The sequence below is a fragment of the Bos grunniens genome, chromosome 27 (assembly GCF_055505025.1).
Source record: "Bos grunniens cultivar Pamir isolate PY7600 chromosome 27, Bosgru_T2T1.0, whole genome shotgun sequence".
Lineage (NCBI taxonomy): Eukaryota > Metazoa > Chordata > Mammalia > Artiodactyla > Bovidae > Bos > Bos grunniens.
The window spans coordinates 17,248,976-17,276,300 of NC_141191.1; the positions used below are offsets into that span (position 1 = coordinate 17,248,976).

The 27,325-nt window shown below is 42.1% G+C and overlaps 1 protein-coding gene across 14 annotated transcripts in view; it reads left to right on the forward strand.

Annotated features, from left to right (window-relative positions):
* Positions 1 to 27,325, forward strand: part of SNX25 (sorting nexin 25) — a 97,706-nt gene that overhangs the window by 26,437 nt on the left and 43,944 nt on the right. For all 14 annotated transcript variants that reach the window (XM_086380024.1, XM_086380031.1, XM_086380017.1 and 11 more), the window contains exons 2-5: positions 3,826 to 3,910; positions 7,301 to 7,517; positions 11,705 to 11,877; positions 13,599 to 13,785. In XM_086380024.1, the coding sequence (XP_086236150.1) occupies positions 3,889 to 3,910; positions 7,301 to 7,517; positions 11,705 to 11,877; positions 13,599 to 13,785 (599 nt within the window). In that variant the 5' untranslated portion in view covers positions 3,826 to 3,888. The remainder of the gene's footprint in view (positions 1 to 3,825; positions 3,911 to 7,300; positions 7,518 to 11,704; positions 11,878 to 13,598; positions 13,786 to 27,325) is intronic.

The following is a 27,325-nucleotide window of genomic DNA, read 5'->3' on the forward strand; positions in this document are numbered from 1 at the left end:
CTCTAGTGTTGTAGTTTAGTCATGAAGAGGTTCTGGTTCCAGAAATATTAAATCCTTAAAAAAAAGGACTTTCCATGTGTGGTTACCCAGTTACTTTGGGCCCATGATGTTTTCTTTGATCTTCCTGTTCTCCTTACTTCCAGGCTCTCAATCAGGCTGTGGGGTGACAGGGCTGAAGAACTCTTTATTATCTCCTAATAAGGGTCCTGGGGGACAGAGTGCAGGGAATTCCAGAACCAGACTGGAAAACTGATAATGCTTTTAGAGAAAGAAGCAACATAGAAAATGTTATTCTCATAAACTTTTTAAGTTAAAGCGCATAAAAGCCTAATTCAAATACAGTGAGTAGGGATAAACATGTTTATTGTAGGTATTATGTCTAAGTGGGAAGCAGAGACAGAAAAGAAATGTGCAGATAGATGGTAAGAATTGGGAAAGCTGTAACTAGGGAGAGAAAGGAAAGGTAAAAAATAAGCACAAAATTGTTCTGAAGGAAGCTGTAAAGATAGACACTTAAGTACAAAATATGCTCAGGCATGTGTTGTCGTATTCACACCTGCTTCTCTCCCAGCCCTTAAACACAGTTTCCATTTTAAGAACCCCGAATTCAGGAACTTCTCAATTAAGCGTCACTTGGCTGTGATTTCATCATCTGGTTAGTATTGTGCATGAAACTGCTGTACCTATATTTGGAAAACTATACCAGAGTGTTCGCCAAAGGCTTGAGAAGCTGTGGTTAAAGTTATTTATCAGTATAGTGCTCTATTGGTATTAAGTTGTTTAAATACCTGCCTGATGTTCTAAAAAGCACTAGAATTTAAAAATTCTTCTCATTTCTTCCGTCTTTTCCTTTCATGAACTAAAATTTTAAAAATTACGGTAAAATGTCCTGACCATTTAATTTTATAACAAGTTACTCAGAAACTAGAAAGTAGTTTTTGATAGATGAGAGTGTATTTCTTTTAGGATAAAATGGCTTTTGTCTATACGATTATGATTAAGGGTTTTGTCTTTTTTTTTTAATGATTCCTTGAGAAAGTGTTGAATATTATGTCTTAATTTGTAGTGTTGTATATATGTGTTAGTCACTCAGTCGTGTCCGACTCTTTGTAATCCCATGGACCGTAGCCTGCCAGGCTTCTCTGTCCTTGGGATTTCCCAGGCAAGAATACTGGAGTGGGTTACCATTCCCTCTTTCAGGGGATCTTCCCGACCCAGGGGTTGAGCCCAGGTTACCTGCACTGCAGGTAGATGCTTTATCATCTGAGCCACCAGGGAAGCCCAGTTTGTAGCCTAAAGGGATTCTTTTCTGAGTGTAACACATACATCTTAAGGCTTTTAAAAGTATTTCAACTAAGGAATCTTAACACTAAGAGTTTTTTTTAGTAACAGTGATCACAAAAGTGGATGATAGTCTTGGCGTTTGACCCACAGATAGTGTGAAACTAAGCTAAGCATTGGAAATTCTGCTCTCAGGGTTCGGTGGTCCAGGGCCAGGGGTTGGTTGCAGCTGTGTTGGGGTGGCTGCCTGAGAACGGAGGGCTTTCCTCACCCTCACTTACTGAATGAAGCTGATAGGGCCCTTAGCCATTTAGACCTCCTGAGTGACGGTGGCTCTGTAGTTAAGCACTTGTAATATTTCCCATGCACAAAAAAGTTCTCTACGTTCCAGTAATAACTAGCTTCTTTTTATGCTCTGAAACCAGTGGTGGTGGTGATGTAGTCACAAGGTCTTGTAAGACTCTTGCAACCCCATGGACCGTAGCCTGCCAGGCTCCTCTGTCCATGAGATTTCTCAGGCAAAAAGGCTGGAGTGGGTTGCCATTTCCTTCTCCAGGGGATCTTCCCCACCCAGAGATCAAACCCGGGTCTTCTGCATTGCAGGTGGCTTCTTTATCAACTAAGCCACCAGGGAAGCCCCTGAAACCAATAAGTACACCCAATGCAGTATTTGTTGTTCAGTTGCTCAGTCATGTCCGACTGTTTGTGACTCTATGGACTCTAGTATGCCAGGCTTCCCTGTCCTTCACCATCTCCCAGAGCTTGCTCAAACTTGTGTGCATTAAGTCGGTGATGCCATCCAATCATCTCATCCTCTGCTGTCCCCTTGTCCTCCCACCTTCACTCTTTCCCAGTATCTGGGTCTTTTCTACTGAGTCAGCTCTTCACATCAGGTGGCCAAAGTATTGGAGCTTCAGCTTCAGCACCAGTCCCTCCAATGAATATTCAGGATTTATTTCATTTAGGATTGACTGGTTGGATCTCCTTGCAATCCAAGGGAGTCTCAAGAGTCTTCTCCAACACCACAGTTCTATAGCATCATTTCTTCAGCACTCAGCCTTCTTCATGGTCCAGCATATGCTTACAATATACATATACTTTTGATCACTTTGGAATGTGATCAATTAAAAAGCTTTTCTCTTTAAAGTACCCTTAGCTGCCTGATAGTGGGATTTAAATCCTGCATGTTGCCTCTCTGTTTTTGCCAACTAGTACCTTTTTATAATTAAAATTTTAAATTGTGTTATACAGACATATATGGAGGAAGAAACCATTTTTAATTGTTTAGCATATGTGTTTCCAAACATTTTCCATCATGGAAAACTTTTCATGAAGGCATATGTGTCCCTAATTCATTCTTTTTTCATGGCTGCATTATATTCTAAAACATGAACCATCACAATTTAACTCTTTGATTATTGATATACACTTGATTCTGGGAGTTGGTGATGGACAGGGAAGCCTGGTGTGCTGCAGTCCATGGGGTCGCAAAGAGTTGGACATGATTGAACAACTGAACTGATACACTTGATTTATTTCCAATTTCTTCCCTTAGAGTCAATATAGCAGTGAAAGTCTTGGTATGTGTACTTTTTTTTTAAATGTGCAAGTATTTTATCTTAGCTGGATTCCTAGAAGTAGAATTGCTGAATAAACAGAGTGCTTTTAAATTTTGATATGCTCTCAGTTGTTTTCTTAAAAGCTTTTAGAAATGGACGTTTCCCCTCACGATGAATGAAAATGGCCATTCCCACATGTCTTTGCCAGCATTAGGTTAGATGACATTTTGCCACTGCTTTGTCAGTCTGGTGGTGTCTCATTGCACTTATTTGCATTTCTCATTGAAAAAAGAGGTTGCAATTTGTTTTTCATAAATTGATTGGTGTTTATCTTTTATGATTGCTCTTTTAATTTCTTTGCCTGGTTTTTTCTTTAGAGTTATTTTTCTTGTTTCGGGATCTCTGTATATATGAAATAATAGTCCTTTGTTATACATCTTGCAGGTGTTGTCTGTCAGTTATATTTTATAGTTATCTTTTGTCAAACAGAGATTTCCTATTTTATGTAGTTGTATTTGTCAGGTTTCTTTTCCTTTATAACTCTTTTTGTGTCTTATTTTGGAGAGGGCTTCTCCATCCCAGGATTAAACACAGCATCTCCTTTGTTTCCTTTAAATACATTTTTAGTTAAGAAAATATTTAGCTCTTTAATCAGTTTGGAGTTATTAATATATGAAGTATTTTTCTCATTATGTTCTTAATTCTCATATATTTGCATTTCTGTATAGATGTTTTTGTACTTTCTACCATTCAGTTGTTTATTTCTACACTAGCATCACACTGTCTTGATATCTGCTAGGGAAAATCCTTCCTTAATTCTTTTTCAAAAATTTCTTAACCTTAAGCACGCATTTACTTTTCCAGAAGAACCTTATAATCTGTTAAGCAATATTTTAACATCTGTTTAAATGGTTTTTCATACTTTTGGTTTTATATTTATGTGATTTATTCAGTAATCTGTATCTTTTTTCTTCTTATATTTCAGAGTCCTGTGTATGGAGACTCAAATGAGTCAGTTCAGTCTAGAAGGGTAGTCATTTCTCATAATATGGACAAAGCTCTGAAAGAAGGTAAGGATTAAGTGAGGGTATATAATTACCATGGGAAGCAATTCATTATGTTCTAAAAGGAAAATAGTAATTTCCAGCAAATTTATCTATCCTCTCTCTGTTTGATGCCATTTGGATTTTTTTCATCATGAATTTTTACTTGAAGACATAGTAAATACATCCAGTTGTTGTTTAGTCAGCAACCTGTGTCTGACTCTTTGTGGCCCCATGGACTGTAGCCCGCCAGGCTTCTCTGTCCTTGGGATTCTCCAGGCAAGAATACCAGAGTGGGTTGCCATGCCCTTCTCCTGGGGATCTTCCTGACCCCGGGAACAAACCCATGTCTCCTGCATTGGCAGGCAGATTCTTCTACCACTGAGTCACCAGGGAAGCCCCCCAATACATCCATGTTTCAGTTAAATGAATGGGATCTAAACATTGATTAAGCAGGAATTTGCAGATCGCATGAAACTAGCCAGCTTAGTGGGGTACTTCCACGATATGAAGCAAGAATCTGTAGTTCACTGTTACTTGAAGTAGGTGTCAGGAAGCCTTTTTTTTTTTTTTTTCTTTTGTTAATAGATATACGTAGAGAAAGTGTGTTGGGAATAAATACTCTCAGGCTTGCTCGTGGACAGACCAGTTAACCAAATTAAGGGATCTTGGCCAACCTTGACAAAAGAATGAAGGACAGAGATGTGGAACTTGTATTAAAGATGATTGAAAGGGGACTGTGGCGGGTACAGTGTTATATGTCTGGAAATGGGGATAAGTAAGTGTAATTACACATATTAAAGTTTAAAAGAGACTATATTTTGATCAAATTAAAGTTTTGAAAATATGTTTTAAAAATCAAATTTCTAAAAACTGACAGTTTTGATTATTATATACAAAAAAAAGTCTGAGGTTTTCCAGATGAAAATACACAGTGTTAACTATGAAGTTAGGAGAGAACTGGCAACTACTCTTCTATATCAGATACCCTTAAAAGTTTTTCTCCTCAAGTTACATTTCCTGGAAAACTGGCAGAAGGTAGACTTTTAAAAGTCTTTTTGACTTACTATTAAATCTCACTAGATCTGCAGCCCAATTTTCACTGGACTGCCCTGAATTATCTCAGTAATGTGGGCAGGAAATGTAATTCAGCAATTATCAAGTACCTGCTGTTTGCTCAGTAGAACTCCAACTGTCCAAGGATTAGATGCTGACACAAAAGAAGCATAGCTGGTACCTCAAAGAGCATGGCTTTCCCCCTCTCTGTAGGCTCCACTTATCTAGTTCACGTCTCTTTACCCAGTGGTATGAAATACGTGTTCATTTTTCTTGAATAAATCAGTAGATGCACCAGTGACATAAGCTAATAACCTCAGATCTTCCCAGAAGATGACTTTTCTTCTGCACACAGAGAGTAATTACTAATTGCATTTTTGAAAACTTTGCAAACCACAGAAGGACATCTGTGTGATCAATGGAATTGTTGTTACTGTCATCATCACTAGGGCAGTTCCTGGTTGAATGACTGTTCTTTGTTCCGAGAGACTCTGGTCATGGACCACTTATGACCTGTGGGGCTCTACCCTCTTGGGCATGGAAGACTGTGCCTGAGTTACCGCGGGGAGAAGGCAGAGGTGGAAAATGGCTCTCTCTCTCGTACTGTTTACTTAGACGGAGTCATTCCTTGTTCTGAACATTTATAGATAGAGATTTACCTAACATCACATTTTCTAGACTGCTGCTGCTGCTGCTAAGTCGCTTCAGTCGTGTCCGACTCTGTGTGACCCCAGAGACCGCAGCCCACCAGGCTTCCCCGTCCCTGGGATTCTCCAGGCAAGAACACTGGAGTGGGTTGCCATTTCCTTCTCCAACATTTTCTAGACTAAACGGTAGCTTTTAAACTGGTCTCCTCACCTCTAGTATTTCTCTCTTGTTACCCTAAATCGTCTTTTCAGAGTAATCTAACTAAAACTGAAGTTCTAATCATGTTATTCCATTCTCTCTAATCTTCTGTGATCCCCTCTTACCTGCTTATTTCTTGAAGAGCAGTCCTAGAAAATAGATGTATTTAAGTCATAACAGCATTGAATTTTTTGTTGGCTGTTACGCCTTTAGAAGAAAAGCTGTTTGCTTGGCAGTGAGAATAAGTGTTCTTTCATTTCTTACTGTGGTTTGTTACATTACTCATGCATATTTCTTAATGAAGAACATAAAATGATTTTACTATCATGAATTTCTCTGTCTCCTTGAATTGACACAGATAATATATTTTAAAATATTTTGGGTTTTTTTGTACTTGCATGAATGAGTGTCTGTAGTTATATAACACATAGAATCATGTCTTTGTTTTGTACTTTTATATTTTTATGATACTTAGTTTGAAGAGGGGTGCTGATGAACTATTGAAAGAAGATACACCTGTGACTAGCACATATCTTTATTACTAAGTACAGATTTTTGCCGGTATTCGTTTTTATCCATTTCTCACCAAAATGTATTATCAAAAGGAATGTTTTAGAGTTACAGTGATCAGAATATGCAATATGGTTAACAAATGTAATGAAATATTATATAGGTGAATATGGCCTTCCCATAAATCCTTTAGCTTGTTGAAAAGATCTTAGTTTTAAGTATTAAGTCTCTTATAATTGCTCTTAATTTCCTGCTTTAATTTGAAATTAAATTTTAATGAAAGAAAAAAATGCTTCTATTTTCCAAACGCTTCGGTTTGCAGATTTATTTGTTATTAGCTAAAAATCCCGTGGCGTGAAAACTTTTAGTTTAATAGAAGAGTAAGAGAGAAGGAATTGCGCATGAAGAACTTAGCAGTGTTTTTATTGGCAAAGTGCGTGTCATCACGCTCTTGCTACTTGGCACTGGGATGCCCAGAAGGAGGATAAAAGGATGTGAAAGCCTGGAGGTCATGTAACCCAGCTTACCATCTCAGGAAGTACTTTCTTCCATGTCATCCTTGTCCATTAAATGCTCCGCTTGTGTTGAAATTTCTTATGATGGTGCATCCATCATCTAATATGGCAATCTCTCGAACAATTTTAATGTTTTTGTTCAGCTCTTGCTTGTGTTGAACAGAAAAAAGCAACTTCCTTGTGATTTCCACCCATGTAGAGCAATTTGAAATTAAACACCCAATCAGGGAGTTGGGTACCAAGATAGACTATTTAAAGATTGGGCTATCCAAGAAAATCTAGTACCTCGGGTCTCCACACCCCCAAAATTCGAGTTAGATAAGAATCCCTCGTTTTGAAAGGTTTCAGGAAACAGTGTGTCTTCCCTTGTTTTGCTCTCCACTCTTTATATTTTAAAGCGACTGTTAAGTAGCAGCAGACAGCAGGAGCGCTCTCTCAGTGTCCGTGGCCCTCGCCCACGTTTGACGCGCAGCCTTTCTCTTCCTGGTAGTGTTTGACTACAGCTACAGAGACTACATCCTGTCCTGGTATGGAAACCTCAGCAGAGACGAGGGCCAGCTCTACCACCTGCTGTCCGAGGACTTCTGGGAAGTCGCCAGGCAGCTGCGCCACCGGCTGAGCCACGTGGACATGGTCAAAGTCGTCTGCAACGATGTCGTGCGAGCTTTGCTCACTCACTTCTGTGACCTGAAGGCGGCGAGTGGCAGGTAGCTGTTACAGTGGGAACAGCCTCTCCTCCCTTTACTCACGTTAAAGTATTTTCCTTGTTGAGAAAAGGGGTCAGAGTCTAGACAGAACTCTAGCATATTCATCCTCTTTTTGGTCCTTGGCTGGAAATGTTGACATTGTGGGGAATCATTATAATGTTCTGATAGAGCAAATAAAAAAAATTTTTTTACCAGAAAACCACTGTATAGACCTGTTTGATTTTGTAAATAGCTGAAGCAGTGAGATTAATTTTACAGAGCCAGCACTATCATGAATTTATTTAGTAGCGTTAAAGGTGCCTAGAAACAGAACATTTAAATATAGTTGTTATACACTCTGAAGAGTGTCAGTGAGTTTTCAGTTTTCGAGAAAGTTTAAATAAAGTTCATGTTTCTTTTTGTGAGTCCTGTGTTAAGAGCTCTGTTGCATCATAGTATCCCAAAACTTGATTTTTAAAAGGAACTCCGTATTGGAGCATGCAGGCCATGATTAGAGAAGGTGTTTTCATGTGAAAATTGCCAGTACTCAGGCTTGTCAGCCTTTTGTACTATTAGCCAGGAAAAGTTTGTGCCTGAGAGGTGACTCTGCCTTTGGAAGAAGACTTCAACAAGACCTCGGTGCTCATAACAAATCGTTATTCCCTTAGGTTTGCTGATAGGATCCTAAACGTCTGTCTCACTCTTGTTGAGTGAGAGCGTGACGACTCATAGCACCTCTAACCTGGCCATAAAGAGCAGTCTCACTGCAGCGAGTAGGCTTCTGCCTACTGGATACAGTCTCAGTTGGAGTAGGAGCAGGGTCCCAGCAGTTTCTGGGGCCTCTTCTCACTGATACAGCACTGCCTCTATTTTAGGGGAGAAGAGAAAGTATTTGCAAAATATGTAAGGGGATGAGGAAGCAGAGGCATCCTCCTCGGGCAGGTGGAGGATCCTCCTTCCTTAAGAAGCCCTGTCTTGTGGATTGGTCTGTGAGTACTTGCTGCCCTGCCTGTGAGGTTGTGGGGGCTCCTGGCTGTTAAGCGGGGTTGTGAGACAGCAGCTGTCCAGGAGTCATCTGTCTCCCCACGCTCACCCAGCTTAGGTTCACGAGGCCAGAATCCACAGGACCACCATATGCCTATTCTTTTCCACTCACTGCCCCCAGTGTTTTTTGCAAACTTTTTTTTTTTTTTAACTAATTATTTTGCATTGGAGTATAGCCGATTGACAGTATTGTGATAGTTTCAGATGGGCACCAAAGGGACTCAGCCATGCATATACATGTATCTGTTCTCCCCCAAACTCCCCTCCCATCCAGACTGCCACATAACATTGAGCAGAATTCCCTGTGCTATACAGTAAGTCCTTGTTGGTTATCCATTTTAAATAGAGCAGTGTGTACATGTCCATGTTTTTTGCAGATTTTAAAAATAAAACGGGGGATACATTAAAAAATTTTGTTAAACTTTTTATTTTGTATTACAATATAGCGGGTTAACAATATTGTGAGAGTTGGGAATACTTTTTATATTATGATCCAGTTTCATCAAATAATGCTCATTACTTATGATAACTTTGATTTTCTTTTTTTTTTTGGTTCTTTACCATTTAAAAAATGGCATCTGAGATTAAATTTTATCTTCTTCTTTGTGAGTCCCAATCCACAGTTTGAAAAATTTACTGTGGAGCAGTGGTTTTCAGTTTTCCTGGTATGAGAATAGCCCTGTGCTCTTGAAGGTTGTCGAGGACCTGAAAGAGCTTTAGTCTGTGTGGGTTACGGCCGTGGGGTCCCAGGGCCGGCTTGTGCTGGCGCAGGAGCAACCCTGAGGTCAGTGAGCACTACCTTGTCACTTTGTAATTGGCCACGGCGGGAGTACTGACCCCGTGAAATGGGGCAAATGCTCCAAATGGGAGCTTTTCTCCCCTTTGCAGAGCCAGTTGTTAAACATTTACCAGTTCAGCACTCATCGTATCTGTCAATATTTATCATATCAGATATTAAACTAAGACTTTTTTTTTAAGTGTAAGAATGCACAGTATGCTTTCCACTCACCGTCAAGAGTGACAAGGTCACCACACAGCCTGTTGCCTCTGGGAAGCTCCACTACAACTTGTGAGAGCAGGCGAGACACGTGGAATCGTTTTGTTGCTGTGAATAGGGTTTGGACCTCACAGACCCCCTGACAGTGTCTGGGGGACACACGGGAGCCTGCAGACCACCCTTTGAAAACCATTGTTTTTAGAGAAAGTAACTTCCAGTAAGGAGGGGGTATGTGAACCGATGAGGAAGTTATAAGGGTCACCTCGCTGGAGTCTCAGAAGCTTCAACCTCTCCTTCTGCGTGTTCTGAGCCCCGTGCAGCACTTAATCGGCTATGGCATCTGCTCCATAAAGCGCTCCCTAGTTCTGTCTGGTGGATACTATTATCAGTGGAAGCTCATTTTAAGGTATTTAAATTATGGCTCAATAAAGGACAGTATTTTTAGATCATTGTTTTATTCCAGTTAGAAGACTGATGAATTTAGGTTTGGGAGCAGAGCAAGTGGTTAGAGAAATGGAGTGTTCTTATGATTATCTGATTTCAACATGAGAATATATTTTTCATTGAGACATTTATTTACCAGCTTGCGAAATGACTGCCTTTGTGGATTATATAAAGATATTATGAGTAAGCATCAGAATAATAGAAACAGAGACTTGATTGCATTTTAGAAGTGCCTTCTGTTTGGACCTCCAGTTTTCTTGTGCCAAGGATAGATTTATTGGTGTCTGGGCTGTGCCTAGAAGCTCTAGTTGATGATTCTTATTAAAGGAAGGAACTCGATCACTGTTCTCTGAGATTATGAATATTTGGAAAAGTGCCAGTAGGTCACTGGTGTTTTGCATATAGATGGTGGTGCCTTGGAGGTGAATGCTGGGGATCTAATATCTGATTGTGCATCACCTTCTACACATCACACAATGAGACTGGGCAGAAATGCATCTAGGTTCTGTGGTTATCTCTGCACTCACCTGCCCCAGATAAACTGTGCCTTCGCCCTGGAAATCGCCATTGGGGTGCAGATTTCCACTGACTGCAAAATGACAGTGGCGGCCAGGAGGCACCCAGTTGAATTGGCCACAGTCAGGCAAGAGAATAATAAATTGCATTAATAAAAGCAACACATCCTCTGGTTGACTGTTGGGCAATTGTGTGGCGGCAGCTTTCCGGTCAGCCTGTGTTTATTTCCCAGCCAACATGCTGTTGGCTGCTCTAAGTCAATCCAGATCACACTTAATTCTTGCCTGTTTCCTCTTTCTTTGCCCCATCTGTCTTGTTCTAGCATGTTTCAGGGAAATTTAAAAATGATTGTTTTTATGCTGTTAAATCAATAGCATTTTTAATTTCATAGCCTCCTTTTTACAGTCTGTGTATTCTTTTTACTCACAAAGCCCAGGCATGCTGTTTAAGGGACAAAATAATGCTTTTCTTCACATACTTTTCTCTTTATCTCTGAATTTTTTTTTTTCCTTTTCATCTTAATCTCTAATTCTGGCTTGTGTTAAAGAGTTGGGGATGTGCGAGTCAGAGCAGAACTTGAATTACTTCTACCATTAATTACCTCTGTGACTTTGGACTGTTCACTCGATCATCCAGATCCTTAATATTCTCATCTGTAAAATGGCGATGATAATATACACTTCTTGATGTAGGTGGGAAGATTAAGTAATACTGCACATATGAAATGTGTGGAAGGTTAACATCCTTTTGCTTACTCAAGGCACGAGAACCGAGAGGTAAGTACTAGGAATTGCGGTAAGGACTCTGGCAGAAGGATGCTGTCAGGACCTGGTGACCCTGGTTTATGCTTTGTTAGATTTTTTTTTTTTAAAGGAAACTCTAGATGACATTTAAAAAGAGAGCTAGAAGATTTTAAAATCTAATTAAAGAGACACTCACCCCTTTCTGGGTAGTTGTTGCTACGATTTGGGAGTTCTGTATAACCGTTCATGCTACTTAAGGTTAGAAATCCTAAAAGCCCATTTTTCCAGATTAATCTGTGGTTGAGAAAATTATTGACTATTGATAGTCTAAGAGTGAACATAGTTGTTAAAACTGAGTGTGTTGCCCATTTGAAGTTTTTTTTTAACCTAATGGTACATGACCAAATTGTTTCTAGAAATTTCTTTCCTTCCTTTTCCCTCTGTTCATGTATTTATTTTTTCAGACATGAAGAGCAGCCAAGGCCTTTTGTGTTGCATTCTTGCTTGAGGAACTCAAATGATGAAGTAAGATTTCTGCAGACGTGTTCTCGGGTTCTGGTGCTCTGTCTCCTTCCTTCGAAGAATGTCCAGTCTCTCAGCTTACGCATAATGCTCGCAGAAATTCTGACAACAAAAGGTAGACTTTCATAACTAATTGATATTACTAATGCGATACTTACTGCAAACTAATGTGCTCCATACGAGTGTGAGAACACTTTATATAATACCTGTACCGGCTTGTATACTGTGGGATGTATGGGAATTAAAGTATTTTCAAAAGATCAAGTTTTAAATGTCACTTGAAGAAGACGTCACTTGGCCCTATGTGATAAGTTTTTTTATATAACATATTGCCAAATACATAGTCCATTTTTTAAAATAATAGATAACCAGTCCTTATCTATTATTAAAAAAAATGGACTATGTATTTGGCAATATGTTATATAAAAAAAAAATTTATCACATAGGGCCAAGTGACGTCTTCTTCAAGTGACATTTAAAACCAGTCCTTCGGAGAAGGCAATGGCACCCCACTCCAGTACTTTCGCCTGGAAAATCCCATGGACAAAGGAGCCTGGTAGGCTGCAGTCCATGGGGTCGCTAAGAGTTGGACACAACTGAGCAACTTCACTTTCATGCATTGGAGAAGGAAATGGCAACCCACTCCAGTGTTCTTGCCTTGAGAATCCCAGGGATGGGGGAGCCTGGCGGGCTGCTGTCTGTGGGGTCGCACAGAGTTGGACACGACTGAAACGACTTAGCAGCAGCAGCAGCAACCAGTCCTTATCCCCTTCACAATGTAGCATCCATTATATGCGTAAACAAAAGAATATTGTACTCAAGGTCTAGTATGCATTCATTTAAAATACCTTTGCTGCACTATTCATTGGTAATACTATATGTGACTTAGGTCTTCACAGGTGGAGCATTGGTAAGAACCTACCTGCCAATGCAGGAAGTGCAAGAGATGGAGGTTCAGTCTCTAAGTCAGGAAGATCCCCTGGAGTCGGAAATGGCATCCCACTCCAGTGTTCTTGCCCGGAGAATTCCATGGACAGAAGAGCCTGGCGTGCTACAGTCCATGGGGTTGCAAAGAGTCAGACACGACTAAGCACAGCACCACCACCAACATATGTGACTCAGAATACATAAAAAAGGAGCTGTACCACAATATAATGTGGTTATTAGAAAAAAAGTGTATCCAAGGAAATGCTTAGCTAGGATAAGAAAAATGGAAGAAAATATCATCTAAAGAGAAACTTTTCCTACTGCAGAATCTCAAAGAATGTTGTGTTCATATGCATTGATTTAATGTCTCATTTATTATCTCAGGATTAGCCAGCTCTGCCTATTAGCTGATACCGCCAACCGTAGAGAGAAGGCGACCTTTTTAACCTGAAGTTTGTAGGATGACTCTTTCATGGTATCATTGGCTTTCTCACAACTTCCTCCCTGAGGTCTGTTTCACCAGTTGGGAGAATGTTAACTTTCAACCTTTTGGCAGACGAAGCATGTTGAGCCTTATAATGGAAATAAAAGGAAAAAAAGAATGAATGTATTTAATTTTGATAGCTTTGTTAACCACTTGGGTTCTAAATGGCTTTCTTTCATCATTCTTTCCCATGTAACTCATTAGTTAAAATGACCACTTGGTTGTAGCCTTAGCTGGTAGCAGACCCAGAGGGATGGGTCCGTGTGTATGTGCGTGTTGCGTGTGTGCACGTGTGTGCACACTTGTGCGGCCCACTTGGGTGGTTTCACAGTGTTTGCCACGTGCAGTTTCAATTATAGAAGCATGAACACAACTCCTCTGAAGGAGAAGGCCTTGTCAGTGTTGCTCTCTTCTCTGTCCTACAGTCTTGAAACCGGTGGTGGAGCTGCTCAGTAACCCGGATTACATTAACCAGATGCTGCTCGCCCAGCTGGAGCGCAGGGAGCACATGAACGAACATCACAAGAGAGCCTACACGTACGCGCCTTCCTATGAAGAGTTCATCAAGCTCATTAACAGCAACTCTGATGTTGAGTTCCTGAAGCAGCTCAGGTATTTGGTCTTTAATTATAGCATGACAATGCTACTAATTATCCTTCTCTGCCTGGTTAGGTTAAAAAAAAAAAAAAAGTGGTTGTCAGGGAAGCAGAAATAAAGGAAGTCCATAAATCTCCCTAATCAGTAACAACAAAATTTATCGAGCTTCTCCCTTAGTAGTGGAGTTCATTTGTTCAAAGTACATGTTTTTCAAATGATTAGGTTATAACAGAAAGTGGATCAGTTGTTAGAACCTGCGTAGCTGCTCAGATGCGTCCTTGGGGAAAGCAGTGGAAGGAACTGATGTGTGTTTAAAATTACAGCGTAGAACATTTGCGTTGATTTTCTTTTTTCTTAGAAAACACAGAGGCCCAGTTTGGGGAATAAAGGGGTTCTTGACTGATTGTCTTGAGAAAACACATTGGAAATAGCACCCCAGGAGTCTCTTTCATAGGAGGGTCCAGTCTCCTTCCCTGACCTGTGACCGGGAGAGTTCTGTGGGCTTTGCTGTATCGTGGCATCTCGGGCAGCTCTCCTTGAGGCGGCACTGGTGTGTTTCATCCTCGGGGTGGTTGTCCCTGTTCACTGTATCTGAGGCACAGACCTGAGGACCAGTTCTTACCCTCTGCTTCTTGTACTGGAGAGGCTCCAGGAACAACTCTACGATGGCAGGGATTGATCTTTCTGCTCAAAGAGGCAGTGACGCGGCATAAAGTATCTTGTTACTTAGCTACTTATTGTTCATCCGATAAAAAAAAAAATATTGCCCTCTTATTCAAGGGTCAACTCTGCCCACTCGTATTGACAGACGGAATTGCTTTTTATCAGACTTCTGTCTGAAACCCACATTGATGAGGCTCATCACAAATGGAGCTGCTTTCTTCAGTCATAATCTCAACTGTCCCGTTGTTTTTCCTGTACAGTTAGAGGACTCTGCTCTCTGACTTTTATTAGCATTTTAGGTCCCTGTCTTCAAACTGCCCCCAGTAAAATTTTGGGATAGGCTGCCTAAAGCAGGAATTGCATCTTATTTCGACTAAGTGAAGCCATCTTTGTTTTATACATATTTGAAAAAAGATGCACACGTGCGTACTTAGTCGCTCAGTCATGTCTGACTCTTTGTGACCCCTTGGACTGTAGCCCTCTAGGCTCTTCTGTCCATGGGATTTCCCAGACAAGAATACTGGAATGAGTTGCCATTTCTTCCTCTTGGATCTTCCCGACCCAGGGATCAAACCCTCATCTCCTGCTTGGTGGGGGGATTCTTTACCACTGTATAACTTGGGAAGCCTGGAAGAAAGATGAGTATTTTCTAAAGGAAATAGTCACTCAGCTCTGCTAGACTAGAATGCATTAAAAAGAAACAAACAACAGCAAAAAATCCTTGAATGTGCTATTTGCAGTTCTGCAGTAGAACTACAAAAAAAACTTTGTTTTCTTTTTTTCTGAGTAGGCATGAGATGTTTTCATGGTAGGATTATAGAGCTAGAAGTGCATCCAGCAGGCACACCCTTGGCTGTATATTAGAATCAACCAGACTTTTAAAAATTACAGCTTGAGATCCCACTGTCTCTTTGAGGCTACTTCCTCGTTCTTCTTCTCTAGCCTCCAAGATGTCAAACTGAGGATATGGGAGCTAGACTGGGTTAATATTTTGAATTTTCTGGGTCTTCTAGTAGGAGCAGTAAACAGCTCTGCTAACAAAACAGGAACCAGTAATCTGAATGTCGTGTTGATGCAGGATGTTAAAGGGCAGCTGATTAGATTCCAGTGGTGGAGTGGCTGGTGGGGTGATGGCCACCATCAAGGAAAGGCAGAGAGTCTCATTCAGAGCTAAGATGCACCCACTCGTGAAATGCGGCAGTCACAGCCCTAGAGAAAAGACCGCACGTCCCTTTATTTTGAAGATAAAGCAGGCGTCGAAGTGAACATTAAGCAAAGGATAAGTGAAAGGCCCCGATGGAACCTTTTGTAAACAAGTAGGCAGGTTGTGGTCCAGGAATCTGGCATATCCAGGGCTGTCTGCCTTCTGAAATTCTTAAGGTTATTTGTGAAAAGTTACTCTAATGAAAATTATTTGCTCCTCCATGGAAAGTACAGATGCCTAGGCTTCACCCCTGGGAACTTTGTTATAACTGGTCTGAAGTGGAACTCGGGCATCAACTTCCTAGGGGATCATAACGTGTGATTAAGACCCCAAGAATGTGGTATCTCTTTTAAATGTAATATCCTCTCACCTGCTGCCAGTCTGAAGTTTTTGCCAGATGTCTTGTCATGTAATTCATTCTATTCTGATTCTTTGAAAACGACTTATACTGTATGAGGTGCATGGTAACTCTGAGGGGGGATACTAACTGATCCGGGCCCCTCAGTCTTCTGCCAGGGTTACTGTCACGAGCAAAGGGCATCTTACCCCTGACCTTCCCGAGAGACGTGCGTGTTTAACCTGAGGTTTCTCAGCCTTGGCAAAACTGACACGTGGAGCTGGATGATCCTTTGTTGTGGGGGTTGTTCAACTTAGTGTAGAACATAAGCAGCACCCCTGGCCTCCACCCGCCGAATGCCAGCAGCACCCCCAGAGCTGTGACAGCCCAGAACGTCTCTGGACATTGCCGTGTGTCCTCTGGGGACAAAACTGTTCCTGCTTAAGAGCCACTGGTGTAACTCCAAGAACAGTTTGGAGATACTGTACTTATGTTGTACATGCTTGCTTAGTCTCCTCAGTTGTGCCCGATTCTTTGCAACTCTATGGACTGTAGCCTGCCAGGCTCCTCTGACAATGGAATTCTCCAGACAAGAGTACTGGAGTGGGCTGCCATGCCCTCTCCAGGGCATCGTCCTGACCCAGGGATTGAACCTGCATCTCTGCCTCCTGCATTGGCAGGCAGGCTCTTTACCACTAGTGCCACCTGGGAGCCCTGTCTTATATTAGGTTTAGATTCAGCTGAAAATTAGAAAACCCACAGAATAATGACGACTTGTCACAGAACAGAGGGTGTTTTCTTCCTTATACAGAAGTCTGGAGCACCCAGGTCCTTGAGAAGGACCCAGGCTCCTCCTAGTTCACTGCTCTGCCCTCCTGTATTCCAGAGGCCTCATGGTCAGGATGTTCTCTAGGATGCCAGCCGTCATATCCCCATCCCAGGAAGTGGGAGGGAGGCCAGGAAAGATGGTGGCATAAGTCACGCATGCACTGCGTGTCTTTTAAGTTTTAAATTGTCTTGTCTTTTAAATTTGAATTTTAAATTTAAATTGTCTTGTCTTTTATATTTCTAGAAGCTGCTACATGACACTTTTGTTTATGTTGGGTTGGTTAAAACAACTGAGACAAAAACAAGTAGTCTTTTTCTGGGCACCCTTAAGCTTAGTTGTAAATGGAGGGTTCTATTACTAGGGAAGACTAAAGAATGGGCACGGAATAGGCAGGTAGGCGTGTTTGCCCCAGTTCTAAGTGCAGTGGGTTAGGGTAAGGCAGAGCGGCACTGCTTCCCACACAGGCAGTGGGAAGGTGCTTTCCTGGCCTGGACATTCGCCAGGGTTAAGGAGATGCCGAGCAATTGCTCAAGAAAGGAAAACTCTTTTTGTTTTAAGCTACCATTTGTTGACAATCTAATGTATATCCAGCGCAATGCAAGATTCTTTATGATAATCATCTGATCCTTATAACCACCGTGTACAATAGGTTCGTGTTGCTCATGGCTTGGTTGAGGAGAGCAAAGCAACTTGCCCTGGATCAAAGCTAATCAGTAACAGAGCTGGGATTTGAACTCGGGTCTGTCTGACTTCACACCCCATTTGTAGAGCTGGGTGACCTGCCAGCCAGGCGGGCAGAGAACAGCAGTGAGACACGGCCCCAGTCTTGTGGGATTGCCTGCCGGCGTGGAGATGATTCTACTGTTGGTGGGGCTTGGCAGGCACTGACCCTGGTGTGGGTATAACCCATGTGATAACCATCAGAAGCGCCATTATCTCTTATTAAGACAATGATAGACCGCCAGAGAAACGAGGAGTAATACAGTCAATCAGAGCAGCCTGTCACTGCCATAATCTTGTTTACCACCAGCCTGATCTTTATTAGATTTTTCAGTTCTGTATTTGTTTATTTCTGACCCTCATTTAGAGAGCAGTGTGGAGAACCTAAAAATAGAGAGGAAATTCTAATAATAAATGAAAGGTTAAAATTAAAGATTATTTAGCTTAGAGAAGAGAAGGAAACCTTTTATCTAGCACATACTGAGATTGGTGTGGTGTTTTCAGTTTTACTAAAGCAAGAGGCAGTGGGCCTAACTGGATTAACTGAAGACGTCGTGACTAACATTAGCATGGGTTACTGAAATGGTTTCTAACTATTTTTTCTTTGACTATCATAATGCATTGGATTTTTCAACTCGGAATCAGTTTAGGCACATCTGCACATGAAGATAAGATATTAAAAATAATAAAATTCTTAAAATCTCATGCTGCTGTGTAGAAGAACTCAAATTATTTGAATGTCTAGTGTTTTGAACAGGATTCTGAAAATGTGAATCTTGAGCAGTAAATAGGGTCACGTTATAGAGGAACAAGAAAAAAAGAAGTTGAGCATACTTAAGACAACCCATTGCAGCGTATCAGAAATCAGTGAGCATGTGTAAACCGCTAAGGAAGGCTCGTGTGGGCGGACAGGGAGATGGAAATGCAAATTGTAAAACAGAGGCCTGGCACATCTTTATGAAAAGAATAAATGAATATAAATTTAGTTTTTAAACACATATTAAAATGTGAGACTGCCTATGAAAAGTGTCTAGAAGATCTTTCAGTTTTATGAAAAATAAAAGTACACTGACTTGAGAATATGATTCCTTCTAGTGTCTGAGAAATAGCAGAGGGCACTGAGGTGGGAGTTAAACATATCCGAGGGCACAAGTTATTTTTATTTAGGAGGCAAGATGATTAAGTGTTGGCAGCAATTAAAATGTGATATGAGAAGGGGGATTTTGGTGTGAAGTTGATGCTGTCGCTGAAAGTAAAGGATCTGTTACGTGCTTGTGTTCGGAGCAGCTCTGGTGCTGGGTTAGGTGCTGGTAAGTGTTCCCTGCTTTACGAATGACAGAACCCCAAGTCAGTTTATGTAAAGCACTTGGCCCAGGACCTGCCTATTTCTAATCGTTAGCTGGTACTAGTATTGTTATTGTTTGTAATCACTAGACCAAGGCTTGCAGATAGACTTAATATCATTATGAAGACTGGGCAGCTCCTCAAGGCCTGCGAGGATGCAGCATTTCATCTTAGGGTTTGAGGAGCTCTCATGATCAGGTCCATCCAGTGAACGCTTTGGTTTTTCCAGTAATCATGTATGGATGTGAGAGTTGGACCATAAAGAAGGCTAAGCGCTGAAGAATTGATGCTTTCAAACTATGGTGCTGTAGAAGACTCTTGAGAGTCCCTTGGACATTATGGAAGTCAAACCAGTCAATCCTAAAGGAAATCAACCCTGAATGCTTATTGGAAGGACAGTTGTTGAAGCTGAAGCTCCAATACTTTGGCCATCTGATGTGAAGAGCTGACTCATTGGAAAAGACCCTGATCCTGGGAAAGATTGAAGGTGGGAGAAGGGGACGACAGAGGATGAGACGGTTGGATGATACAGCTGACTCGATGGACATGAGTTTGAGCAAACTCAGGGAGATAGTGAAGGACAGGGAAGCCTGGTGTGCTGCAGTCCATGGCGTTGCAAAGAGTCAGACATGACTGAGCGAATGAACAACAACAACAGCAATAGCAATGGTCCCGTCCATCCTGAAATCTGGTCCATCTTAGGGTAAAGGCATAGGGCAAATGAAGACCTCAGCGTCACTTTTATTACTGATGGATCATGGAGAACGTGGTTTACATATGTGGGCAGCACACTGGCCAAAACTGAGTTTCAGAATTAGACGTTCTTTCCTGCCCAGCACTGCCGGACTGGAATCCCTCTCCTTGTGCCTGTTCATCCCTGGCGGGCGTGATCCACTTGCCGCCGCCCCGGAGGCAGGAACACATGCCCCTGAGAGGAAAGGGCACGGGAGGGCTGCACTGCACTTGCCCATTTCCTCCTCCTCTGTGATCACGTGAAAAGCCTCTTCGTCTCGGGAGGAGAGGACTGAGAGACAGATGGAGAGAGGCCAGGGGTGGAGCTTCTTGGACTTTAAACATGAAGGGTTTGAGAGTAGGTTGAGATCTGTGGGTACTGCCTGTCTCTTTAAAAAAACAAAACAGAGACAAATATCGTGGTGCTCACAGACCTTCCCTGCCATCCAGTGGTTAAGAGTCCACCCTTCCACTGCAGGGGGTTCAACCCCTGGTCGGAGGAGCTAGGATCCCACACGCCATGCAGTGTGGCACAAAAAATGAAAGCAAACATTTTTTTTACAGATGATTGGGGGAACAAAAGAACTTGTGATTTATGAGTAGTGAAGAGTGGTGAAGGCTGGTGGAGGTGGTTTGCTGGTCTTTGTGAGCAGCTGGTTTCTGTGGGGGTAGGGTTTTTCTTACCCCTGACTTGCAGCATCTGGTGGTTCCTCTGGTGTCCACACTGCCAGCATGCCGGTGGAAAGCCACCAGTGTGATGTCAGCACATGCAGAGCTGGGAGGAGACCCACAGAGTACGTGTTCATGCAGCATTTCCAGTACACTGACCCAGTGGGTAAAGAACTTCCCGCAGAGATAAGAAATCAATGAAATCATTAGGAACCAGTGAGTTTTGAGTACTTTTAATCCTAAAAAAAATGGTCAGCTCAGTCAGTGCAGTCGCTCAGTCGTGTCTGACTCTACGACCCCATGGACTGCAGCATGCCAGGCTTCCCTGTCCATCATCAACACCCGGAGTTTACCCAAACTCATGTCCATCGAGTCGGTGATGCCATCCAGCCATCTTATCCTCTGTGTCCCCTTCTTCTCCCACCTTCAGTCTTTCCCAGCATCAGGGTTTTTTCAAATGAGTCAGCTCTTCGCATTAGGTGGCCAAAGTATTAGAGCTTCAGCTTCAGCATCAGTCCTTCCAATGAATATTCACGACTGATCTCCTTTAGAATGGACTGGTTGGATCTCCTTGCAGTCCAAAGGACTTGTCAAGAGTCTTCTCCAGCACCGCAGTTCAAAAGCATCAATTCTTCAGTGCTCAGCCTTCTTTATAGTCCAGCTGTCACATCCATACATGACTTTGTGTAATTTAATTTTAATAATGGTGGGCTTAATTTCTGAAACACAGCAGCCAGCTCTCCAGAGCCAGCCCAGGACTGGTGGGCTGACTCCAGCCCTGCACCGAGTAAGTCGTGGCCACGCGTGTCCTATCTTTCTATGTCCTGCACTTGACAGAAATGCTGTTCTTCTAAAGGCAGATGAGGGTTAACAACATGAGAGGTCAGCGTCTCATGAAGCATCGAGGCAGACCCTGGCCGCCAACACCAGCTCGGGGGTCCGACAGGCCTGGACTTCACTGACCTGGTTTGCACTGTGGCTTTACTGCTTGCCCAGTGCATGGCCGGAGGCAAGTCCCTTCCACGCTGAGCCTCAGTCTTAACTGTGAAACAGAGAAAATAGTTCCTATTGCATAGGGGTGTCGTGATAATTAAATGAGATAAGGCACATAAGGCAGGGCATGCTAGTCTCCCGGTAAGAGCTGAAAAAATAACAGTTGTCAGGAGGAGGAGGAACACTGTCAGGTCCTGACTTGAACACGATTAATGGAGGCGATGACGTGACACAGTATGTCTTATTGCAGAAAAACTTGGTTCAAAACGTATGAAAAGTCATTAGGACATTTTTGGTATAGAAGATAAAACTAGGCAACTGGAGGTGATACGTGGTAGACATTCTCAATGAAAATGCTTTATATAAGAATTTGGGAATGGAACATATAGCAGTGGTGCTATAAATACATCTGTAAATACTTTATAACAATATTAATGTCATAAAAATACAAGGAACACAAGTAGAAACAAGATACTGGCAGCAGAGGAAAACTTTGGCATTCTTGAGGTTAACTCGAAGGCCCCAGCTGGCCAGCGTGACAGAGCTTTGGCTGCTTCTGTAACATGCAATTTCTGTAGACTCTGGGAACTAGCAAATGAATATATAGTCGTTATTTTAGGGAGATTAAAAGATACAAACAAGATTAAGAAAATAGAAATTACTTATTGCAGACAGATAAAACTATGACTACTTGACATGTACGTTTCCAGATTATTTCTGTATATATAACATGAATTGTGTGTGTGTGTGTGTTTACATATACTCTGGATTCCTCAGGCTGCTCTGGTGCAGAACTTTCTAGCTAGTGTGACTAAAGTACAGTGTGTGGGTGTGCAGGGATGAAGGTGTCCTCGGCGCACGAGGTGGCTGGGATGGTGGTCACCCCGTGTCCTGATCAGATGCTGTCACTCGCTGTGTGTGCTGTGAATGGGAAAGGCTGGGAAACGTGCCTTAGACTCTCTGTGGAATCAGCCGCCTTCTGCACACTGGAAAAGTGGGGAAAAAAAGTGCCTCTTACTCCTGAATCTTAACTGAAAATTTCCCTTGTTTGTGCTATAGCTCTGGGTGAAAAGAAAAGAAAGTGAAATTGCTCAGTCATGTCCAACCCTTTGCGACCCCATGGACTATAGCCTACCAGGCTCCTGGGTACTTCCTGCTTAAGACCATTAAATATACCTCCTGAAAAGATTATGTCCTTTCTGTTACAGCTTTTATAATCTGAACAACAGGGCACAAAATATGGATTCTTTCCAATAGATTCATTATTCATTAAGAATTTATCTTAAGAAAATAATCAGGAATATAAGGAAAGATTTCTCCAAGAATGTTTCTTGTAATTTTATTTAAAATAGAGAAGTGCTTGAGATAATTAAAAACATCTAACAATAAGGGTCGGTTAAAAAAGTTTTGGCTCGCCTGTACAGTGGATTGCCATGTAATAATAGTGTGGAAACAGAATATTTAATACTGTTGGGAGACAGTAACTATTGTAGTGCAAAGAGATCAAACCAGTCAGTCCTAAAGGAAATCAGTCCTGAATATTCATTGGAAGGACTGATGCCAAAGCTGAAACTCCAATACTTTGGCTACCTGATGCAAAGAAAAGATTGATTGGAAAAGATCTTGATGCTGGGAAAAATTGAAGGCGGGAGGAGAAGGCAGTGACAGAGGATGAGATGGTTGGATGGCATCACTACTCAATGGACATGAGTTTGAGTAAGCTCCAGGAGTTGGTGATGGACAGGGAAGCCTGGCGTGCTGCAGTCCATGGGGTCGCAAAGAGTCAAACATGACTGAGCGTCTGAACTGAACTGAACCATAGATGTATAAATTACAGAGAACTTCCCTGGTGACTCCCAGCTCCCGATGCAGGGGACCTGAGTTTGATCCCAACTCAGGGAAGTTGATCCCACATGCTGCAAATAAGACCTGTGCAGCCCAATAAATAAATAAATAATAAATAAATTTTAAAAAGAGGCTTGAAGCCAGTATTTATAGCAAAAATTCAATCTTATAAAACAGAAAGAAAACCATGTTTGCATAGAAAAAGGGTTATAAAGATACCACATGTTAATAGCAGTTAACTTTGAATGTCGTACTTTGTGTATTTTCTCATTTTCTTGAAAGAGCATTAACTTCAGAGAAAGTAAAAATTGGCTCAGACCGAGAAAGTAAAATCTGCCTGTCCATTTATCAGGCTGGTGGGAGCAGACACTAAAACCAGCTACCAAGTTAACAGGAAGTAGTATTTCTTCCAAACACAGCTGTAAAATGTCATGATGATACTCCCTTCTGAGCAACCCCTGCTTCTTATTCACTGAAAAGCACGGCTCTCTAAATTTTATCAGAAACTTTGCTGTGTGAAATTGTATCAGTAGGAATGACACATCCTGCTCTTGCCTGGAGGGTATCAGCCACTTTGACACAGAGCAGCAGCCCCATTTTAACCCAGAGTTGCAGATAGGGGGTTCTGGATTCAGCATCCTACACTGACCTTAACTTTGTAGTTTCCAAGGCAGTAGGGCCCTGGGTTCATCTGAAATTGACCCTTTGACAAGCCCTGCTTTGAGCCTGTCACAGCACCGCTTCGTTTACATTTCATCCACACCCTGCCTTTCCCCAGAATCCTATGCTAACTTTTATCTTTTTCTCCGGGGAGATGCCCCATGGTTCCTCTTGTTCATGGCAGTGGGTCAGGAAGCCTGATGTTCTGGGACTATAATGACCCTGGTGGTCTTTAATTGATCAGGCTTAGACTCTCATAGGAAAAAAAAAGTGAGGTTACTTTTTATAAAATGGCTTCTATGTATATTTTACAAGCACACACACACCATCCCCCTAAACAACACACATCTAAAGAGTCAGCGGCAGCGTTAAAGGACAATAATTGTAATAGTCGTTAAACTCTCACTGTGAGGCAGATGCAGTTCCAGATATTTTAAGTTCTCTCATGTAACTTCATAAAAGTCCTATGAGGAAAAATGCTGCTATTCCTCTTTTTACAAATGAGAACTCTTGAGTTTTAAAAGCTTGAAAAATTGTCCCAGGGTGACAGTGTAAGCATTGAAAGCAGCATTTGAACAAAGCCCATCTGGTGCCAGAGCTCACATTCTTTATATTTTATATTTATATATTAATATTTGGCTGTGCCGGGTCTTAGTTGCAGCATGTGGGATCTAGTTCCCTGACCAGGGGTTGAACCCAGGTTCCTGCATCGGGAGCACAGAGTCTTAGCCACTGGACCACCAGAGAAGCCCCCAAAGCTCACATTCTTAACTACTCTGATACACTTTCTAAATTATCCAGCAGACCTTGGTAGTGTCGTGGACATGGGAGACGGCGCCAGCTTAGCTAGCAGAAATCACCATGGCTTCATTTTTTAAACACTTTACATGAAGTCTCTTTAATGGAAATATTATCTCTAGCCTGATATAGAGTAGCCTGTGGCAGTTCTGAAACACTATTTTAAAATTTCTGATTTTCTTCTTAAACATTTGTATGTATATGATATTCTGTTCCATGGTAGATCCTTGCTCATTTTAATACAAGATGGTATTTTAAACCATTTACTGTGTTGTGCAGCTGAATTTGTCCACAGCCTTTGACTCTCCTAAGATGTTCCACTCCCAAGACAGCTCTAAAGTCATATTTCAAAGATGTGCCTAATGAAGTAGAGAGACTAACTTTTCTGGTTTGGCTTCTAAATAATTTTGAAATCAAGTCAGATAGGATCCCAAAGCTGTTCTGAACATTTGATAGTAGAAAGTGTTGATTTCCAAGGTAATTATTTTGAAGGCTGGTGCTTCCCAGGTGGCGCAAGTGGTAAAGAGTCTGCCTGCCAGTGCAGGAGACACAAGAGACACAGGTTCAATCCCTGGGTTGGGAAGATCCCCTGGAGCAGGAAATGGCAACCCACTCCAGTATTCTTGCCTGGGAAATCCCATGGACAGAGGAGCCTGGAGGGCTACAGTCCACAGGGCCACAGAGAGTCAGGTGTGACTGAGTGACCGAGCACACGTTTTGAAGGACTGTGTAGCATTCAGGCGAGATTAAGATCACTGGGGAGAGTTCATAAAAATAATCTTGGTCTAAGTCTTTATTAATTTAGCTAAGTATAAAAAAGTGAAGGGAGGTGAGGTGGCGACTCAGTGGCAGGCACCAGCAAGCTTTGGGTGACTTTTTCATTATCCTTGAGACAAGATGCTCTGGGTAGGACCTTGCGAGGATTGGAAAGAGCTGAATTCTTACTATACTGCTTCCTCCTAAGACTTGAGTTTACACCATCATTTCGGAAGAAGAGATACTAACAATCTCTGCTCTTCTGATCAAGAGTAAGCCTACAAATAATAGTCCTCCCAGTGGTTGAACTGAACTTGACACCAGCAAGGCTGTATCGTTCTCTGGAGGGGACGGGCCAAGTGAGCACCAGGTATCCCTGATAGCTCCTCAGACAACCAGGAAGGCTGTGCCATCAGACTTGGAGCATTTGGAATGAGAAGTCCTTCATTTCCTGCTTTGCCTTTTGGTGTCAAGTGAAAGTAAGTTCTGCAGATTCAGTCAGGATCTTCAGATGCCTCCTGTGTGCTGGGCACCATGTGAGGAGGGTCTGATATCTGTAAAGTTGAATTGACTCTGGACCCTCGATTCTTTCCCCGGTCATCAGGGTGTTTGCTGTTCAAAACAGGAGACCCCTGTGGATGTAAATCGCTAAATGTGAAGTAAGACAATCAGGCCAAAGGTAGAGTGTGAAGAGCTAAAGAAGTGGGTAGGAGCACCTATTTCCTGCTGTAGGTGAGCGGGATCTAGGAAGCTTCAGAGAGGAGTTGGCTGAGACTTGAATGTTTTGGAGTGAATAGGATTTCAGCAGGTGAAGAGGAGAGGTGAGGTGTAGGAGGGAGAAGAAACGAAGCAGAGCCCGGCTGGTAAGAAAGAGCTGGAGTGTGTTTGGAGCATTGCATGTGGCCTGGTTTGCTCGGAAAATGGTATCCGAGAGGGATGTGGAAGGCAGTTTGGCTGGAAAGATGGTCTGGCCTTGGCCGTGCTGATAAGCCGTGACGGGCCTTAGACATGCTAAACACTAACCTGTTGGATTTTAGGGAAGCTGGAAAATGGCTAAGCTTTAGCATCATCAAGCCCTAGGTTGTCATTTTGGTTCTTGTACTTAGAAGCAGTGAAACCTTGTATAGATTTCTTAAACCCCCTGAACTCCAGCTTCTTCTTCTGTAGGGTGGGGTGCATTGCAGTACCTTGTGAGGATTAAATGAGGTAATGTAAAGTATTTAATTAGGTACCTGGTACCCGATGAAAGGAGTCAGTTAGCTGATGTTACTTTAGAATTCTGTGGACTTGTTTGAACATGCCTCTTCCTCAGATGGCATGTATTTTGTCAGTACCACTGATGACTTATTTGTTCCGGAGTGTGAATCACTGAGAACACCCAGAGAACAGATTGTTCAGGATATTATGTGCACCTGTTAACTGTTACAGATGTTAACACTTAGGAATTTAGCTCTTTGATTTGGACCGCTATCACAAATACACCGTAGAATGGGTGGCTCAAAAAACAAACATTTCTTTCTCCCGGTTCTGGAGTTTGGTGGGCCTGAGATCAAGCTGCTGGTTGGTAGTCAGACTGGGTGTCTGGTGAGGGTCTTGCTTCCTGGTTCAACAGTAGTCTTCTCGCTCTGTCCTCACGAGGTAGAGAGAGCTCTCTGGGGTCTCTTTAATATGGGCGTGGACCACCCTCAAGACCTAATGACCTTTCTGAGGTCCTGCCTCCAAACACCATGACACTGGGGTGTAGGCTTCACCTGTGACTTCTGCAGGGGACACACACACATTCCGTCCCTGGCACCCTGAAATATTTACTGCCAAGTTAGACTCTGTTAAAGAATTCAAGACTCAATCCCTATTTTCAAGAGGCTTCTGATCTAGTTGGAGATTAAAAACAGCATATCTTTTTTCATAGACAAAGCTACAATTTTGTTTTAGGCTCCAACATTTTTGATTTAGGCTTTACTTGTACTTAAAAGCAGTGAGACCTTATATAGAATTTTTTATTAAT